This window comes from Anas acuta, chromosome 8 (assembly GCF_963932015.1).
Source record: "Anas acuta chromosome 8, bAnaAcu1.1, whole genome shotgun sequence".
NCBI lineage: Eukaryota > Metazoa > Chordata > Aves > Anseriformes > Anatidae > Anas > Anas acuta.
The window spans coordinates 23,278,544-23,297,783 of NC_088986.1; the positions used below are offsets into that span (position 1 = coordinate 23,278,544).

General features: G+C 55.4%; 2 protein-coding genes and 1 long non-coding RNA gene across 12 annotated transcripts in view; 2 read left to right on the plus strand and 1 right to left on the minus strand.

The window, feature by feature from the left end:
* The window catches only part of PACS2 (phosphofurin acidic cluster sorting protein 2), a 66,669-nt gene extending 53,120 nt beyond the window's left edge, over positions 1-13,549 (plus strand). For all 7 annotated transcript variants that reach the window (XM_068690848.1, XM_068690841.1, XM_068690844.1 and 4 more), the window contains 6 exons: positions 1,321-1,363; positions 4,815-4,857; positions 5,471-5,606; positions 8,142-8,368; positions 9,789-9,902; positions 10,915-13,549. In XM_068690848.1, the coding sequence (XP_068546949.1) occupies positions 1,321-1,363; positions 4,815-4,857; positions 5,471-5,606; positions 8,142-8,368; positions 9,789-9,902; positions 10,915-11,033 (682 nt within the window). In that variant the 3' untranslated portion in view covers positions 11,034-13,549. The remainder of the gene's footprint in view (positions 1-1,320; positions 1,364-4,814; positions 4,858-5,470; positions 5,607-8,141; positions 8,369-9,788; positions 9,903-10,914) is intronic.
* Positions 13,550-15,453: 1,904 nt separating this feature from the next.
* LOC137860538 (uncharacterized) lies at positions 15,454-18,828 on the minus strand. The gene is made up of 2 exons (XR_011098982.1): positions 18,668-18,828; positions 15,454-15,902 (listed from the first exon to the last, which is right to left on the minus strand). It is a non-coding gene; the product is annotated as an uncharacterized lncRNA (long non-coding RNA).
* Positions 18,129-19,240, plus strand: part of MTA1 (metastasis associated 1) — an 80,537-nt gene continuing 79,425 nt past the window's right edge. For all 4 annotated transcript variants that reach the window (XM_068690849.1, XM_068690850.1, XM_068690851.1 and 1 more), the window contains exon 1: positions 18,129-18,290. In XM_068690849.1, the coding sequence (XP_068546950.1) occupies positions 18,263-18,290 (28 nt within the window). In that variant the 5' untranslated portion in view covers positions 18,129-18,262. The remainder of the gene's footprint in view (positions 18,291-19,240) is intronic.

A 19,240-nucleotide genomic window follows, 5' to 3' on the forward strand; every position in this document is an offset into this window, starting at 1 on the left:
CTGCTTCGTGGCCCGTGGAGCTGAAGAAAGGAGCAGAAAGCTGAGCTGCTGTCTGTGTTTCTCCAACATCTGTGTGCGGTTCTCCTTGCCCTTTGCAGAAGAGGATCTGGAAATCTCATGTCCGTAGAGATCTGTTTGCCAGGGGACCTGCAGCCGTGGTTGGAAAGATGTGGCCTTTCTGCCTTCCCACCCCAAACGGTGGGCTCTGCTTGCTATGCTCTGGGGGAAGGAGGGAAGATGCAGTGCCTGGGGCTGAAGGCAGGAAGGAAGCAAAGCCCCCGGCTTGGCTGCGGATCTCGGGGCAGAGCGGAGGCGAGGCAGGAGAGGAGGCAAAAGCACCTCTGAGTCACGTTTCCTGCAGTTATGTGCCACTCCTTCCGTAGGGCCTAGAGTGCAGCCCCTGGTAGCCACAGGGTGGATGGCAACTTTGGTGCGTTTCTGTGCTGCAAAGGGCGCAGAAATACCCGTTTCAGTGAGATATTTGCGCTGTGCTCCTGCAGCCCTGTGCTGCCCCACATGCCTGCCTTCCTCCTCGCTCGGATCCTCCCCTCCTATCGTTGTCGGTTCTCCCTGGCTCCTGCTAGGTGTGGCTGTGGCCTTCGTGGCTGGCCCGGTTGTTGTCACCCCGCCATCTTCCAAATCCCGAGGCAGGAGCAGAGCAGGAGAGGCTTGCAGAAAGCCGTGCTGTCCTCAGGCACCGTGTGCGTGCTGTCTGCCCTGGTGTAGCCGTGTGCTGTCCTCCAGCTGTGTCCCGACCCCCCCGGTACGCCCTGGGGCCTGTCTCAGTGGCTGCAAGCTCCCGGTGGCAGGGAACGTGCATCCACACGCGTGTGCGTGATGTGTGTGATGTGTGTGTGTGTCCGTACGTGCTAGTGCTGCCCCAGTAACCACGTGTCACGGCTTGTAACCCCGTGGCAGGCTGTAACTGCTTGTAGCGATGCCGGGCTGTGCAAGGTATGACTCCCTCCCCAGGCGTGACGGCCTGCGCAGCGCTGCAGGGACTAGTAAGTAACGCCCCGCTCCCCGCCCTGTCGTGCCACAGGCCCGTCTCCTCGTGGCAGGAGCCCGTGTGGCTGCCCCTAAAGCATGTTTCTGTCTCGAGCACAAGGGAGACGCTTCCCTCGAGGGGCCTTCCCCCTCAGAGGCGTGCCGCAGGCTGCGTGCTCCTCCCCACCCGTGCTGGCAGGGGGCCGTGAGAGGAGACCTTGGACTGGCGCTTGCACACTGTCCGTCCCCGCTGCATGCTGGAATGCGACGTATGAAGTGAGTATCGTGCCCGTGGAGGCGGGCTACTAACAACTCTTTTCTCTTTGCCTCTAGCCCCGATGAAGAATCTTCGCAGAAGTTCATTCCCTTTGTCGGGGTGAGTGTGTCTTGGTTGCTGTCTCGAGCCACAGGAGTTCAAACCAACTTGTCACCTGCTTTCTGGGGTGCAGCCGGAGCACTTTCTTCTCACTCCAGAGAAGGAAGCGTGATGCTGAAGTGCTCCGACCCGCAGCCTGTCTCTGCTGCAGGCCAAAGCACCGAGTTAGTGGGAGTCACTCACTGCTGGCCACGTGCAGAGGAATGGGCTGTGTTCCTGAAAACCTGGCCTCAGGGTCGCTGTGCTGAACGTTGCCCCATGTATCAGTTCAGCCAGATTTGTGTTCCAATGTCAGTCCTGTGTGCTTGTCATGAACAGTCTCCAGTCCTCTTAACATCCCCTCTGCTCCTGGGAAATGGAGGGTACGTCCCTCTAGGGAGGTCACAATGCCACGGTTATGTTTGTCTAAGGCAGGAGGTGTGTAAGATATTTTAACAAGTGAGTATGTAGAGAGGCAGGACGTATATAAGTAATATATGTTGAGATCGTGCTCCCTGGTTTTCCTCCTGTCCTCGTGCTCCCAGCTTGTGTGGCCACGTGCAGAACGTGTTTGTGCACAATGTACTCTGCCTTTTCTAGATTCCTTCCCTTTATTTGATCATGCTCTTCAATTCCTTAAGTTTTAGGTATCCAGTCACTGACCTGTGGCCCAAAGGATATATATCCCTTGACTGCTCTTCAGCTGCTGGATGTCCTCTTCACAGCTTGTGCTGCTCTCCTGTAGCTTCTCTCTCTTGCATGCTGGTTGTCTTGTTTTGCCTTCTGTGTTGGGCTGCCTCGTGTGTTCCCATTTGTATCCCTGTCAGTGCATCAGAGCTAATCTGAGATCCTGAGGAGTTCAGAGAGTTTATCCACTCTTGCACTCAGCACAAATCTCTCTGCGGTGCTCCTGTGATGCCGATACACCTTTGTTTGCAGAAGGAAGGATGTCTTCTGCTAAAGCACAGCCACATCTTCCTGATCTGCTCCCTGCTGCTGAGTTTTGCTGTGATATTGAACGTGTCCTGTGATTGCTGGTGAAGAGCTGCTGTTAGGAAACAGCCGTTCACCTTCCCAGTGGCAGGAAAAGCCCAGAAGTGCTTGAAAGCTCCTGGATTCATCTTGCCGGAGCTGTTTAAGCTCTGCAAAGCTTTTCTTTGGGGCCGATGTAATTCAGTGCCACGTGCAATGGGAGTGTTTGTCCGGCTCCTTTTGAACAATCGTTGTACTTACAGCACAGCACTTTATCCAGACTGGATTTGGTTGTCTGAAAGGGGAAGAGTCAACAGGTCTGTTGTGTGTGTAATGCTGCCAACCTCCCCAAATTTTGCCTTGGAGACGTGGGTTGGCTTCCTACATTGGCTGGGAGAGAGGGTCAAATTAAATGCTTCTTATTCCTGCCTCTGACATATTCCTGACACAGTAATTCTCCATGAGATATGTCCAAAGAGACTCCTACAGGCCAATTACAGGCTTCTCACCAAGTACAAAGCTGACCATGAACTGTTCTGTCCTTCAGCTGCAGCCTGCTTGGAGCTGTTGGCCAAGGCGGGGAGGGAGCCAGTGATCTGTGGTTTTGTGTCTCCTGATGCTCCTTGGACTCTGTTGGTTTCTAGGCTTCAAAATCTTCTGTCCTGCAGCTGGGTCATGCAGAGTTTGATCCGGAATCAAGCAGGGCAGCGCCGTGCTGCTCAGTTGGGCTCTGAAGAGGTGAGAGCAGAGCTTCACAAGGGACCAGCCGGGCACAAAGGCTGGCGGAGAGGCTGCATCATCAGCCAGGTGCCAGGAGAGTTAACAGGATGCACATCCTTCCCCAGGGGAGAGGAGGTTGGCTGGATGGAGGCTTTGTTGGAGCTGCAGCAGACTCAAGCCCCTCCCTGAATGAAGGGAGGGGAAGGTGTTGAACCTCGTCTTCCTCTTGTGTCTGAGCTCGAGCATCATCAGGCAGCCAGCAGGAGGGAAAAGGCCAACAGAGATTTCCTTTCTGGCTTGCAGATCAAGGTGGCTGTAGGCAATTTGCTGTATTGCTCGCTCTTCCTCTGACTCTTCTGCCTCCCCTCCTCTTGTTCCCAGCTACTCGGTCTGCGAAACATCCTCCTGACGTTTAACTCACACAGCACGAGTGGATGCTGGACTGCAGGGCCTGACTTGTTCCCCTCTGAACTGAGACTGACCAAAGCGAGCTGCAGCCCCTGCTAAGATCCTAAACTCCTTTTCCCAAGTCAGCGTCCTCTCGGGGAGCTGCTGCACACATACAGCTGTGGTTTGAGATGGCTTTCCTAAGCCGGGAGCTAACAGAGTCTGACAGCTCTCTGACAGCTGGTGCTGAGTGTACAGCACACCCCTGCCCCTCCAGGAACTGTGCAGACTCCTTTGCTTCTAATGATGGGATCTTCTTTGCTCCTGTAATCTGCTCCCTGGAGATGTGCTCTAGACATGGTCATCCTGAACTTAGCCATCTTCTGTTCTCAAGCTAGATAGGCCAAGTGGGGTAATTTCTCACTCCAAAACAAGTTTTATTGACCTGAGGTCACTCTGCAGCTCTTCCCCACTTGTCAGCATGTTTATGGTGCAGACTTTAGCCCAGCATACAGGTGTAAGGCCCTTAAGAAGGGTCTGTGCTGTGGTGCATGGAGTAATGATGCCCATGCAGATTATCCCAACAGGGCCCTGCTTTATATCTCCGAGGGTCATTTTATCTCTCTAGGCCTAGTGTGTTCTTGGGAGCTTGCTTGCAGCATGCCCTGTTCCACAGGTTCCTGTTAGCTCTCTGAGTGTGCCATTTATTCTTGTCCTGGCTGCACTGACCAGTGGTTGTTCATACCAGAACACATTTGTGTCTGTTTTACGGTGTGATCGGGGTTGTTCTGAGCTGTACCTGTGATGTTTTATCTCATGTACAGTTGGTCTGTGCCCCACTGGCCTTGTGAGGAGCTTTATATTCTTTGCTGGACTCTTCTCTTGTTTGGAGATTGGACTCGTCTCTTGTTTGGAGATTTGAAAACTCTGTCTAGAGACTGTACTTTGTCCCTTTTGTGGTTTCCTAACAAACCCCAGCTATGGTGAGCCCTGGAAGCGGCTGCAGTTGTGTGGTGGAAGCAGTGTTAGCAGGTGCATCGGAGCGATGCTGAAGAGATGTTCCTACAGGTGTCACAGGCAGCCCCTATAGCTGACACAGCCTGGGGCTTACCCTGGGCTAGTCCGAGCTGTGCAACTCTGTAGCAGCTCCTTGGGGTCGGTGCTGTTTTTTGGATACTTCGGGGAAAGGTTGTGAGCTGGTTCAGCTTGGCTGGACACAGCTGGGACCTGCCTGGCCCTTACAAGACTCCGCTTCCTAGCATGCTTTTACACTGCTCTGCAGGGCCAGAGCCAAGGGGGGTGTAGGGTTGGGCTTAGTTTGGGAGGTGAGGGCTCCTGAAACTTATGGGACTCGTGTTTCATAGAGCTGTGCTGTTCTGTTCCCCCTTTCTAGGTGGTGAAGGTTGGAATAGTGGAACAATCCTCTGCAACGTCAGGTAACAAGCATCTTGTGGGTGCTTTCTTGTGTCATACAGACTGCGGGAGGCTGATTTCACGGGCTGAATGAGCTTATTTGTTGTTTGTGTCTCGAGGTTTTGTAAGGTGAAACTGCTTTTATTAACACTCAGTTCTCTGTTGCATTTAACTCCGAGTGGCCGTCCTCACCCTAAGAAGCCTTTTTTCTTGATGCTGTATGAGGAGCTTCAGGCCAGCTGAAATTCCCTCATGCAGGGTACTTCCACTCAGATCTGAGCAAACCCCTTTTTTATGTGTCTCATCACTGGGGTGGGTTCACCGCTGTGGTTGTGTGAGGTTCCAGCTCCAAACCAGAGGGGGCAGCTCAGTCACCTAATAAATTCAGCATCAAACACAATCCAACCCTGGGAACTCCAGGACAGGCAGCCAGGTTGCTTCTTACTCCAGTACAGAACAAATACCCGCGTGGTGTGGGCATGGGGGCAGTCGGACCCGGTGAGTTAGCCGATCTCTGGATCGAGCCTGAACAAATCCAGCAGAGATCTGTGGGCAAAGAGACTGAGCTGTTATCCTAGCGTGCGTGTGCTGGGCCCTGAGACAAACCCAGACAAACTGTGGCTTCTTCTCTGCAAGGTGACTCTGATGACGCAGCCCCCTCAAGCTCCAGTGTCCTTTCTTCTACTCCGCCTTCTGTGTCTCCTGCTGTGAAAGAAGCCTCCCCCACGCCACCTTCCTCGCCGTCTGTCACAGGCAGCTTTTCGTCCTCAAGGTAAAGCTCGTTTTGTCTCATTACGCTCCCCCTTGCCTGTGCTATGATACACACAGGGAAGAGGAAATCTGTTCGGGAAGGTTTGTGTTCTCCCTCTTCTGGTATTTGCCCTTTGAGACTGGATTCTGTTGGGGAGAGATGTAGGCCAAGAAAATACCTAATACACAGGACGTGGACATCACCCAGATGCCTGTTCCGTAGCTAGCCTAATCCCTCACAATTGTTATAAAATGTTTTTAAGGGACTATAAGAGCAGAGGTGCTCTGTGGGAAGAGCAGGCTTTTTCTCTGTGGGGTGGTGAGCTGACAGCTGTCAGTGGCATCATGGAGCTGCAGTTTCCATCCGAGCATATCTGAATAGCAAGGAGACGGCACCTGTAGGCAACACGAAGCTCTGGCTTAGCTGCAAATTTTGCAGGTAAAGGGAGGAAACCAGGAGAAATTACCAGTAAAGAATTGCCCTGAGCAGGCCTCTTGCTTTGTTGCCAAACAAGATGTTGCTTTAGCTGTCTTACAATTTGTGTGTGGTTCTGGTACCCACCTCCAGAAGCACGCGGTGCAGGGGAGCGCAGGTAATGTGACCAAGGGGCTGAGCAGCATCTTAGGAGGAGGTACAAAAAGAGCTCGGATTCCCCAGGTTTGGGGAGGAGGAGACAGGGAGGTAAGAAGCTCAAGTTTTGCAAAATCACCATGGTGCTAGGTTTGCTGAATCCTGAGCTGTGGTTCACCAAACCTGTGGTACGAGGCCTGGGGGGACGCAGCGAGACTGGCAAGAGGTCGGTTAAAAGGGAGAAAGGAAGGGGATGCAGGCAGCAGGGAAGGTGGATTGGGACCACATTTTTCTCTGCTACTTCTGTGGCAGCAGGATCAGCAGATCCAAGAGTGCAGGCGAATTCATGGAGAAGCAGATGCATCAGTTGACACTAGGGGGTGATACAGGGATCCCCTCTGCCATCCGTAATCCCAAAGAACGCTCTGCCTTCAGAGACTGGCCTCACATGCGTTCCCTAAACAGCATTTCCTACTTACCCACCACCCCAGAGAGCCCCGTGGGGCCCTTTCAAGCCTGTTTTAGATATCAGAAGTTAAAGTTTCCTTTAACAAGAGGAACTGGAAATGTGGAAGTCCCAGATTAGCAGGTGCCCAGCGACTGGAAGGTGTTAGTGGCCTCCTGGGGCAGGCTGAAGCCTGCTTCCCCCCAGTCCTTGCTGCTGAGCCCCTTGGAGCCCTCCTGCTGCCCAGGCAGGTCCCAGCAGCAGCAGGTTGGCACTGCTGGGGCTGTGCAGGCTCTGGAGAGCAGAGCTGGCTTCTCCCATGCGAGTTCCCCACGGGCTTCTCAAATGGGGAAGTGGTTTGGGGACCCGTTAGGCTGTAAGAGCTGCGAGGCGTGGAGGTGGCACGTCTGAAGCTAACACCTCGGCTTTGGGAATCGGGTACTTTTTAGCCTAGTGCTCTGCGGTAAAATCATCAAGAAATGAGGAAGTTTAGGTTCAACATTATTCCATCTCCACTGATCCGTATGTGACAGCACAGGGGGGTGGAGGGTGACCCAAACTGAAAGATTAACCCATGTGTTTAACCAGGGATGGAGCAGGATGTCCTGTGCAGGCAAAGTGAGCATAAAAATGCTTCGTCTTTACAACTGAAATGAGAAACGTAGAGCCTTAAGACTCAAAGAAGCTGCAACTTTTTTTATTAAAAAAATAATAATAACAGTTTGGAAGTTGTCCTGAGAAATCAAACCCTGGTTTTGGTGATCCAAGATAAACTCTGCTTTGCTCTCTGGCTTCAGATGAGTAAATGACAAAGAAAAGGAAATCATTTGCAGAGAGGACTGTAACAATGGCCCGTCCTTGTTTTACATGAGAGCTTCTTATTACAGAGGGGATGTAGACGGATGCTTATTTTATTCAAGAGCACAGATTCATAATTTTTTTTAACAATTGCGATTTCTCAAGCAGGGCACACAGTTAAATGTAATTAGCCAGCAGACTGGTAGATAAGATTTTGTTGAGTGCTTGCATATTATCCAACACCGTGTTGTTGTGTGGGAAGAAGCACGGGCCGTAGGTCAGCTGCAGGCCCACTGATTGGGAACCCCTGATGCAGAGGCAAGGGGCGGGCAGGGAGGGCGGTGGAATTTCCCAGGTTGTTCATCTTCCCTTTTCTGCCTCAAGAAAGGCAGGCAGCGTGTTTTGGTGACACATGTCTGTTACCACACAGTGCGCGGGAGTCTTGGATAGCACGTTGTGTCCTGAAATCTGCCGTTGTTTAGCAAACATGGCAGGACGTGCAGAGCCTTTTCCTAGCACAGGAATTCCCCAGCCTGCAGCAGGGCTGTGCAGCCGATTGCCCTGCGCCAGCTCTGGGGCAGGGACCTGGGAGATCAGGGCTCCTGTGTGACCTGGTGGGGCGTTAGGACAGGTGCCTGTCCTCTCACCGGCTGCTCAAGAGCAGCAGCCACTCTGAAAAAACACAGACTGGGAGAACTTTGCTGCCTGCCGCACAGAAATGATCATCTTGTCTTGTTTTCTAGCCAGAGCCTTGGTGCTGAGCTGATGGGCCTGCAGGTGGATTACTGGATTGCAGCTCCACCCGTGGACAGAAAGAGAGACCCGGAGAAGAAGGACCCCTCCACTACCAAAAACACACTGAAATGCACTTTCCGGTCCCTCCAGGTCAGCAGGTTACCTGCCAGCGGCGAGATTGCCACCACTCCGACCATGTCCATGACTGTCGTGACAAAAGAGAAGAACAAGAAAGGTAGGCTGGACGCGTTTGCTGCTGCCAGAGGCCAGGAATGCAATGCTGCTCTCCTTGTTCTGCCACTCTGAGGCTGATTTGTCAGTCCCACGTTACAGTGACTTCCTCATATTTTTAGCCCCCAAATCCCTCGTCTGTCTGTAGATGAGAGGTGGTTGTGTAAGGTGATAGTTTGAAGGGGTGGCTCCTCGTTGTGCTGTAAGAAGGGGATGTCTTCACACCTCCAGCTGAGCAGCTAAGGTGGCAAAGCCCAGAAGAACAAAGGTAGGGGCACAGAAAGGTCATTTGGGGGTGGCTGTGCAGAAAGCCAGGCGATGCGCTGCTCTGGACGGCTTCCCCGTGTTCTTTGTCAACCCACTGGTATAGGTTTGGGGTGTTGGTTTAGATAAGGGGGAGCTTGTGACCATGACCACCAGACCCTGCAGCTCGTACAGCTCCATGCTGTGCTCTCTCTGGTGTGTGGCAGAGTTGCAGAGAGAGTCTGGAGCGTGTGGCAGCAGCCCCAGCAGAGCCGTTTTGCTGGATTTGTCGTGGTGTCCTCATGTTAGAGTACAGCTGCCACAGCCAGACCTGCCGAATCCTTGCTAGCTGTGCTCATCTTTGGGGGAGGTGGTGTCACTCCCAGCAGGTTTGCAGCAACGCAAGCTCTGGTGCTCCTGCACTGAGTGCTTTGTGGGACAAGGAGATGAAAAAGAGAGGTTCTCAGAGCAAACAAAGCCCGATGTTGATTAAGCTCATGGCTTTGATTGTATTTCTCTTACCAAAAAAATGCGGTTTAGATAGTGTCAGTAATTCTGTATCTGCATCTGGCCTTGGTAACGTGAAACATTAGGAATGGTGAACAGCTCTGCAGAGGAGCACTTTCAGGGAAGCAGCGAGGCAGTTCTGCACTTGCATTTGACTGCCAGTAGCTGTCTGGTGCAACATCTTCCTGCAGTCATTCCTGGTGGGAGCAGAGTTTTGGGGGCTCTAAGAGGAGGTTTGCAGAGCCTCCCAGACCCGTGGCTGCAGGACATGGGCACGTAACCCATGGGCGCTGTGCCTGGGAGCCACCTGCAGTGTGTGGGACTCCCCCTAGGTGGTGCGGCCGCCCGGCAGATCCCTGGCTGGGGATTGCTGCACATGCTGCTGCCAGCCCAGCGTCCCTGCAGAGCAGCAGGGATCCCCCTGAAGCATCCCTGCGGGGCCTGGCTGTGAGCTGGGAATGCTTCTTGGAGAGACAGCCAGGCCTGAAGTCTTCGTGTGTAGAGGCGATGGTGCAATGTCACCTGGTCAAGCTCCTGCCAAATGGGTTAGAATTAAAATCAAGGTTAGAATTTTGAGACGTGAACAACGTTTAAATGCAAAAACCCAAAGGAGTGGTGGTACATCGCTTGTGAATGGCAGAGATTCACATCGTGCTGCTTTGATTTTCTTCCAGTGATGTTCTTGCCCAAGAAAACAAAAGACAAGGAGGTCGAGTCAAAGAGCCAGTGTATTGAAGGCATCAGCAGGTTGATTTGCACAGCGAAACATCAGCAGAACATGCTGCGGGGTAAGTGTGGCTTGCATCCCCTCAGGCTCCGGGGTGAGGCTCAGCTGCTAATGTCTTCCTGCAGACAAAGAGCTGAGCTGGTCTCCTGCCCTGTGCCCTGGAGCCAACATAACGGTAATGGGGGCCTTCCTGGGGAAGCACTTGCATGTGGGGGATTGCTTAATAGGTCTGGGATGTGGGAAGATCCTCCCTCTCCTAGGAACTCCTCTGAATCAGTGCCCTGGATGAGGACAAAGACTGGGCCAGGTTCCATCTCCCCTCCCTGTCATTCAGGGCTCCTTGTGCACATCTGGGAAGGAAAAGGAATGGTGGAGGGCCGCGAGTGCCTGCTCCTCTAGGCAGGAGTCTGGCACAAAGGCACACCACAGTGATAGGTTTGCCTGCAGATGCTCTAAAGTTCCTGTCAGCGGAGCTGTGCATCCCATATCTGTACCCTGTCCAGTTAATAATCCCCAGTAATTCACTGTTATCCGCACAGAGATTTGCTTTTAGGTCACCTTCCTTAATTCTGGCCTGATCGCTGTGAGAGGGGTGAGCATTAGGGGTGGTTGCAGAACATGTCACCTCTTTAGGAAACAGATCTCCCTTAAAAGTGCAACGAGGAGAGACTCGTCTCCATCTCTGTGAGAGCACGTTTGCTCAGAAAAAGAAAGCGGAGCGTGTTTAGGAAGCTGGAGGGATCAGATCAGGTGAAGCTGAAATCAGTGGTCTGGGGAGCTGCGGCGTCAGCGCGTAGCGATGATACAGGAGTGCTGCAGGAGCGGCCTGAGCTGTTCTCCCTGAAGCTGGTCTGCACTCGAGCCTTTTTCCCTCGTGCCTGCAGCCACTTACAGAGACAGCAGGAGGGTGGCTGGGCAGAGCAGCTCGTACCCTGAGCGCAGAACGTGGCCAGGCTTCCCTCTGCTGACTGCAGGGAGATTTCTAGCAAAGCTGTTTCTGGCTGACCACTTCCACTTGCTATTTTTTAACTCACCTTCTTTTTTTTCTTCTCCTTTTTAACCCTCCCCTGCAGTCCTGATCGATGGGGTAGAGTGGAACGACGTCAAGTTCTTTCAGCTGGCAGCACAGTGGTCCTCTCACGTCAAGCACTTTCCCATCTGCATTTTTGGACACTCCAAATCTAACTTCTAGCCCCGCTCGGCGGAGGGACCTTCTGTCCGTCCCAGGGACTGCACACCAGGAGCCAGGAACTGCGTGCCAACTCTGACTCGCGTCGCTCTGCCCTCTCCTGCAGAATTAATTACAGATGTGCTTGGATTACTTTTGAATTACTTTTTTCTATTAACTCTTAAGTTTACTACAAGGGAAGGAAACCCCTTTAAACAAAGGCAAAAAACAAAACAAAAACAAAAAACAACACAACAAAACAGTCTTAAATATAGATGTGCTGACAACAAAGCTGTGGGGGAGTTGGCAGGAGCAGGCAACCTGCCCGAGAACACCTACCACTTCCAAGCAGATAGCTGAATTACTGCACTGCTTATTAACCTGAGACCTCATTGGTGTGCGCGGGCCGGGGAGCCGCGGATCAGCTGGAACAGATTTTGCAGAAGAGCACGCACGTTACGATGCATTTGGCCCCCTCCCTCCATATTGCTAGCAAAACCAAGGGCCAGTCTTTCTTCCTGCTGCCAAAGGACGAGAGATCAGCGAGGCTGGAGGGAGTTCAGCGGTCTGGTTTGGGAAACAAACCGCACAGCTAGGGAGACCTAGAGAGGAGCTCGCCCTTCGGTGCACCGAGTCCGCCACGAGGACAGGCAGGTGACACCTGAGGAGGGTTGGGCAGGAACAGGAATTAGGGAAACACGAGGTGCAGGGGAACTCCAGTGTCCCAGGTCAGTGACGACGACCAAACCGAGCCAGTCACCACGTCCCCGCCGCTGGCTGCGCTGCGGAGGGACGCTGCGCCAGTGGGGTCGCTGCTATTTACATACTCACCCCGGTTATTTACCTGTCAATAAAACCTCGTCCAGCCTCTAAAGGGAAAGGATTTTTTTAATAGCCGCAGATTTTTTTTAATGCTTTCTAAAAAAAGAAAAACAAATAAAAAATAAGAGGCGGGGGGGTGGGGTGGGGTGTGGGGTGTGAAAAATCCGATTGCCAAAAAACCCCCACCCCAAACCCAGAAGATGAGCCGTTGTCTGTGAAGTGATGCATCACTGTCGTGGCTGGAGTCAGGGCCGGCTCCGGCGCTCTGCACGTCCAGCTGCCTTCCCGTCCATCTGTCAGCCCTGCACACGTGAGGTCGCCTGGGCTGCTTTATCCGCTCTGCCTTTGTCCTGTTCCCACTGCGCCGTGCTCCCCGGAGCCAGCTGCTGGCTTCGCCTGGGTGTATGGTCACCCTGCCCAGCCTAACACCCAGGATTTCTTCGCAAGGGGTGCTGCGGGCAGGTGGCCTCCTGCAGGAAGCTGCCCTTACCGTCTGCTTTTTGGATATCCCTTCGCAGGGGCGTTTATTTCCCCGTGGGCTGCGTCCCTTCCCTTCCCAGCAGGATGTTTGTCCCTGCAGGGCGCTGCCTGCGGGCTGAGGCTCTGCCACGAGATTCAGTCCCAAGCTGCAGCTGGGACACGGGGGAGGATGAAGGCAGCCAGGTTCGTTGTCCCTCCGGGGCAGCAAGGTGTCCTTGGGGGAGCCGGAGGAGTGAGGCTTGTGGTGTCTCATGCCCAGGGCTCGTTTTGGCTTGGCTCTGGCCGTGTTTGTGTTCGCTGTGTGCATCTCGCAAGGACAAGGGGATGCTCCCGCAAGGTGTGGCAGGCAGCAGCTCTGGGCAGCCCTGGTGCTACGGATGTGGCTTTTTGCTCTCTGGGCTTCCCGAGGTGTTGGCAGGAAGGACTGGAAGCAGGTAGATGGGGCTGAGGGAGCAGCGTGTGCCTGCTGTGTCGAAAAGCAGATGCCTCTGGCCTCTCGGGGTGAGGGACTGAAGCTTTGGTGGGGTCCTTTGGGTCCCTGCCTTGTGAGAAGTGTGGCTCCAAAAGCATTTCCAGAGCGTGCTTTCAGAGAGCAGTGATGCTTCTGAACCTTTCCCAGCATCCACTGGTCAGGTTTGTTTTTTTTTTTGTCTTTTTTTTGTCTTTTTTTTTCCCTCCTTGGTTTGTACAGGTCTGGAGAATTTGCTTCGTCCTGCTCGGTGGCTCCTGCCCGTGTGGCTTGGAGCAGGGTGCTGGCCGTGTGCTCTGTTGGGGCTGCTGCTGATGGGGAGCAAGGGGTCACCAGGCGAGAGCATGATCCCTGCTGCCTCTGCTGCCTGTCTCGGGGCTGCTTCGCCGAGTTTGATTTCACAAAATCCTTTCCCAGCACAAGTGCACCCTGCCTGGTGGGGACGGGGCATTCCCTTCGAGCCCCCCGCGGGAGGAGGACGCTGTGTAGTGCTGGGCAGTCTCGTCCTCTTGCTGTCCTCCTCCTCCTCCCCACGGGCAGCTCTACCTCTGTCTACCTGTGCCAGGAGCTCAGCTCCGGTGCAAACGGCGGCGTGTGTCCACTGGTTCGTGCATTTTTGGCTGACCTGAGCTGATGCTGGAGGATTGAGTAGCGTTGCCTAGCAGCAGCAGCGTGGGAGATGGCGTATAAGCACATCGCTTTTCCCTTCTTTTTTTTTTTTTTATTTTTTAATTTTATTGAGGCTGTTGCATCGAAAAAAAAAGAAAAAGGTTTTTCGAGGAAATTAGACAGGACAGGACGGACAGACTGACCGCCTGCAATAACTTTGTTTACTGGGGAGCGAGGGGGGAGCGTGGCCGTGCTCCTCCCCGCGTTTCGACCTGCTGTACAGAACCAGAGGGTAGCTAGCGTGGGGTTTCCGTGGTCCTGCCTGTAAATGTGTGTTGCCCTGCGCTGCTCTGTGTGTGTGTGTGTGAGAGGAGAGCTCACGCTCGTTGCGTTTCACCTTGGTTTGCGTTTTGTGCCACCTCTGTACCACCAAACTCCCCGGGAAGCTCTGCGCGCCCGAGGGCTCGCGTCCCCGCAGGGTTTGTGCCCTGTGGGTCTGGCAGCTCTCAGCTCTCCCTCCAGGCGAGCTCCTGCTCTCCCAGCAGGATTTGGGGTGAGCACCGGGGCTGGGAGCATGGTGGGGAGAGGTGGCTGCGTGTGAGCTGCTGGGTGCAGACAGATGGCTGGGGGCAGGAGGCTGCGTAGCCCCGTGTTCAGCTCGAGGGGTTTGGGGAGAGGCGCAATTTAAAGGAAGAAACACCCCGGTGTTATCTCACCAGCCCGGGTGGGATTGGGCTCAACACAGCTGGTGTCCTTCCCAGTTGCTGGTGGGAGCAGGGCCCCTCCGTGCTCAGAGGTGAGGCCTCAAGAAGAGGCTCGCTGCTGTCACTGTGCTGCGCGAGGCTGACCTAGTTTATCCGTGCTGGTGAGCAGAGGACAGAGGGAAGGGTTTTGTGGCAGCGTGTTGCACCTTGTGCTTCCTGGTCCTCTGCTTTCGTTTTTTTTGGAGACTAAGGCTTGTCCCCATCCCTGCCCGGGCCGGTCAGCTGCTGGCTGTCCTGCTGCACTGGCGATGTTGCAGGGGTCTTGGGTGGCTTGTGTAGCTCAGCACCGCAGTCATTGCTCACTTCATTCCTTACCCTTCACATCTCAGCGGGAGCTGCGGAGTCCCTCTTAATTACACATGAGCCTGGGGAGAGCCCCCGTCCCCGTGGCCGTGTTTCGCTGTGTTATTAGGACGTGCTTGCTGCTTAATCCTGCAGGGCGGGCAGGGGTGGGAGGCTGGAGGCTTTCTGGGGCTGGAGGAGCTGTGCCTGTTGGTGTGCAGTCATCCAGCTTGGCCGAGCACCACGCTGACCCCTGCTCACCTGAGATGACAGCAAAGGCCTCGTGCTGCTTAGGGGTAGCAGGAATTCAGCTGCAGCTTGTCCCAAATGGCTCTGCCTGGTCATTTCTCACCAGGAACGGGTGCTGGAGGGAGCAGCGGCAAGCCAGGGCTTAGGGCATTGCACCTGGTACCTCAATTTTTAAGAAAACCGTGGTGAGAGGAAGCAGAGCTGATGGCTTTCTGCTGCTGGATGTGCTGGGGGATCCTGGGGTGAGGGCAGTCCTGCTGTGCAGCAGCACCGGGCTGGGGGCCTGGTGCTTCCCTGGAGCTAGGTTGGATGCAAGGTCCCTGTTCCTCTGGTCTCAGTCTGGTGGATCGCTGTGTGGTGGCTCATTTTGGTGTGACGCTCCCTCTGGGCTTACCAAGTAGGTAGGGAGAAGGCCAGAACTGAGCAGCAACATCTCCCAGAGGATTTCTGGAGCCTCTTCAGCAGGGCTGTCAGGGGAAACCCTCCTGCAGGGACAGTCGGCGGCCGTGGGACAGGCAGGAGAAGGGGACAGGCCAACGTGGAAAGCAGCAGGTTACTGGTTTCCTTAAGGAAGAGCTCTGCTCTTGGCCACAGCAGTCAGCTGCTGCTTTGCACCTTGGCCGGAGAGCATCACCTGCCCCGCTGGAGATGCCACGGGGAAGCCCCATGCTCTGCTGCGTGCCACGAGCCTCGTCCGGACCGCAGCGCGCAGGGGGATGTTACCACTGTGTAGGTTCCTGAGTTGTCCATCTGTTTCATCGTTGTATTGTTTGGGTTCTATTTTTTTTTTTTTTTGTTATGAAGACATTAAGTGTAAATAGCCTTTTTTTTTTTTTTTTTTTTTATTTTGGAACAAACTGCAACGTGCTCGACCTCGTCAACTATTTTATGGTACTAATGCAACACTAATAAAACTGGACATGAAAGCACATACCCGTCCCTTGAGTCATCTCTCGGCAGGGGCTGTTCTGGGGCAGTTGTTCTCTGGTAGGAAATGCTCCTGGAGGCTGCTGCCAGCAGCTGGTCCCTTAAGGCAAGGTGTTGAGCTCCCATCGTGGCCGGTTTTCCTCCATCCTGAGTGTGGGGTGGGAGATGGGGGGAACTGGGCTCTGGGTCCTCTTCTGGAGCCACGTGGGAGATGGAGCAGTGAGGTGCTGCAGTGTGTTGTACAGGGAGCTGTGAGCAGGACCACGGTGTGCTTTGTTCAACTTCTCACCACTGCTGTAAGGAAGAGGAGAGAGAAGAGATGGTCAGGGCAGCCTTCCCAGGCATAACCTCCTGTGCATGAGCAGGCTGGGAATGCCCTCAGCTCCTCCGGGACAGCAGGTCTCACCGCCCCCAAGGGGTCTTAGCTACAGGAAATCCAATTTTGAACAACAGTCGTGGTTTTTTTTCCTTGTGTTTTGTCTCCAGCTGCCCAGCAGAGCTGGTGGAGCAGCACATCCTCTCCCAACAGCACTGTCCTCTCCTGGTTTTTGCAGCCCTGCCGCCCTCTCCCCTTCAGGAGAGCAGAGGACCAGCCCCCCAACACCAGGGAGCAGGACATCTCGTGTCTTCTGCAAGGGAAGAGAGGTGCAAAGGGTATTTGAAGGGCTGACCTTTGGGTCCTGGTCCCTCAGGGAACTCAGCAGGAGCGGAGAGGGCTGTGCTGGGAGCAGGGAGCAGCAGAGCGGGGTGATGAGCAAGAGGGGAATGGAGCTGGGCGTAGCGAGGATGGGTCAGGGTCAGGGTGTGCCCGCTCGCATGCAATAGGCACAGAAATCTGCCCTCGCCCACGTGTGCTGGGATGAGCTGATTTGGGCCAGGCGGCCTCCGACCGGGCTCTGGAAGCGCCGGCATCTTCTTTTTGCAGGTCTCAGCCTTTCCCTGTGGACGTGCTCCCTCGGTGCCGCACGAAAGGCATCGAATGCAAGAAATGCCCCATCAAAACACACCGAGGGCTTTCTGGAAGGACTGCGTTTGCCATGGGGAGAGCTGGTGGTACCCCCAGGACCGGGCTTTGGTGGTGGGAGACTGGGCTTTGACCATCCCACTCCTTCCCCGGCTGCATCTGCCGGAGCCAGCTGCTCTCCTGCCATTGCACAAGGCCCCGGCGGTGACCACAGCCATTGCTCAACGTGGAAGAGGAGCAGCAGGGAAGTCCTGACATGTTTTTGTTGCTATCGTTTAAAAACCCATTTAGCGTCTGGCAAGAGCAGTCAACACCACATGACTGGCCACTTCTTGGTGTGCAACCACCAAGTGCCCCATGATGCGATTTGTAAATATTTATTCTGGATAATTTTTCTGTGTCCTACTGAATTATTTTCCGCTCGGCGGAGCAGTGGCGGCAGCAGCCGGTCCCTGCATGCGGCACGGATGGCGGTGTCCGCAGCGGCTCCGTGGGCACAGCTCAGAAAGGAGGGAATATCGCGGTGGTACCCTCCACAAAGTGAATGTTTTGGGATTTTCACTGCCAGCTGGGCTTTCCTGGCTCACTCCTTGCAATACCAGGAAGGTGGAGACATGGCCTACTGGGATGTGGGGCCTGCTGGAGATTTTGGCACCTCTGGGTGCTATGCTGAATATGACCGTGCCACCCGTGGGCCCTGCCTGACCATGGATAGGGCCTGGGGCTGGGACCGTGCTCAGCACCAGGCGCTTCCACAGCCCCGGGTCGGGGCTCGCTGCCTGGCCTGGGCCTGGCATGTGGGACATCAGCCTCGTCACCCTCACGGGGAGCGAAAGGCCTGGTGGTTTTGGCTGGGTGTGAGCACCGGTGGGGGGTGTGTGTGAGGATTGTGTGTGAGCACAGGCGGTGTGTGTGTGAGGGCTGTTTTGAGCACAGGTGATACACGTGTGTGTGAAGAGGGCTGGGTGTAAGCACAAGTGATATATGTGTGTGTGAGGGCTGGGTGTGCACACAGATGTTATACATGTGTGTGTGAGGGCTGGGTGTGAGCTCAGGTGCTATATGTGTGTGTGAGGAGGACTGGGTGTGCACACAGGTTGTGTGTGTGTGTGTGTGTGAGGGCTGGGTGTGCACACAGGTGATATATGTGTGTGTGTGAGGGCTGGGTGTGCACATAGGTGATATATGTGCCCGTGTGCGGGCTGGGTGTGCACACAGGTGGTCTGCGTGCGTGTGAGGCGGGCTGGGTGTGCGTGTGCCCGCCTGAGGCGGGCTGTGTGAGGCCGGGCGGGCTGTGTGTGCGTATGTGTATATGTGTGTGTGTGTGTATGTGTGTGAGGTGGGCTGTGTGTGGTGTGAGTGTGTGTTTGTCTCTGTGTGTGTGTGTGTGTGTGGTGTCTCTCTGTGTGTGTGCCCCCGCGCTCCGCCCTCCCCCTCCATCCTCCCGCAGGCCTCTCCCCTCCCTCCCTCCCTGCCGTCCTTCCCCTTCCCCTCCCTCTCCCCGCCGCCGCCGTGCCCCTGCCCTCCCTCTTTCCTCCCTCCTTCCCTCCCGGTGCCTCCTCCCTCCTCTCCCTCCCTCCCCCGGCGGCGCGGCCCCTTTAACTCTGCGCTCCCCTCCCCCGCCCGCCCCAGCCTCCATTTTCCAGCGGCTCCGGCACCTGGAGGCGGCGGCGGCCCGCAGCCGGCCATGGCCGCCAACATGTACCGGGTCGGAGGTGAGCGGCCCCCGCCGCCCTCCCGCGGCTCCTGCGGGGCCGGGACACGCGTGGGGGGCCCGGGGGGGAGCCGCGGGGGCACGGCCGGGGATGGGGGCGGGCTGCGGGGGGTCGGGGCGCGGGGGGAGGCGAGCACAAAGATGGGCAGGCTGCTGGGGGGCTGCCCCCCTTCCCTTCCCTTCCCTTCCCTTCCCTTCCCTTCCCTTCCCTTCCCTTCCCTTCCCTTCCCTTCCCTTCCCTTCCCTTCCCTTCCCTTCCCTTCCCTTCCCTTCCCTTCCCTTCCCTTCCCTTCCCTTCCCCCTGCCTCTCTCCCCTCCCTGCCCGCTCTCCCATTCCTCTCCCCCCCCCTCCCCTGATTGCCCTTTGTTTTAACTCACGGCAACGCAGAGGAGAGGCAACAGGGCCCCGGCGGGGGGATTTTATTTTATATTTTATTTTATGGAAGATAAACACGCAGGGTGGTCTGGCGGGGAGCTCTGCGCTCAGCCATTTTCCCTTCGCAGAAAGTGTGCGCCGCAACTTCTCGCCCCCCCCCCCCCCCCCCCCCAGGAGCTGCTTTTGGGGAGATGCTTTTTGGGGTCCCCCCTCCCCGTCCCCAGACACCCCACGTCTTTCAGAGTTTGGTGAAACCAGAGCGAAGTGAGCGAGGGAGGCGACACAGCCGGGGCGGCCGAGCCACCCTGCCCGGCTGCCACTACTTTGCTGCTTCCTCGGCCTGCCCTCACTTTGTGCTCTGGGATTTTTTGCTCCTTTTTGGCACAGCCATACTTTTTTTTTTTTTTTTCCCTGCTTCTTGGTGCCGTGGAGGGCCGAGATGTGCCTCTGGGCCGTCCCGGCTTTGTTTCTTGGAGGGTCTGAGGCTGGTGTGCGGTGCCTTGTGGTGGTGGCTGGGGGATGCTGAGAGCGGCAGGGCGAGGGGAGCTGGGGGAATTCAGGGCTGTTTAGTGTCA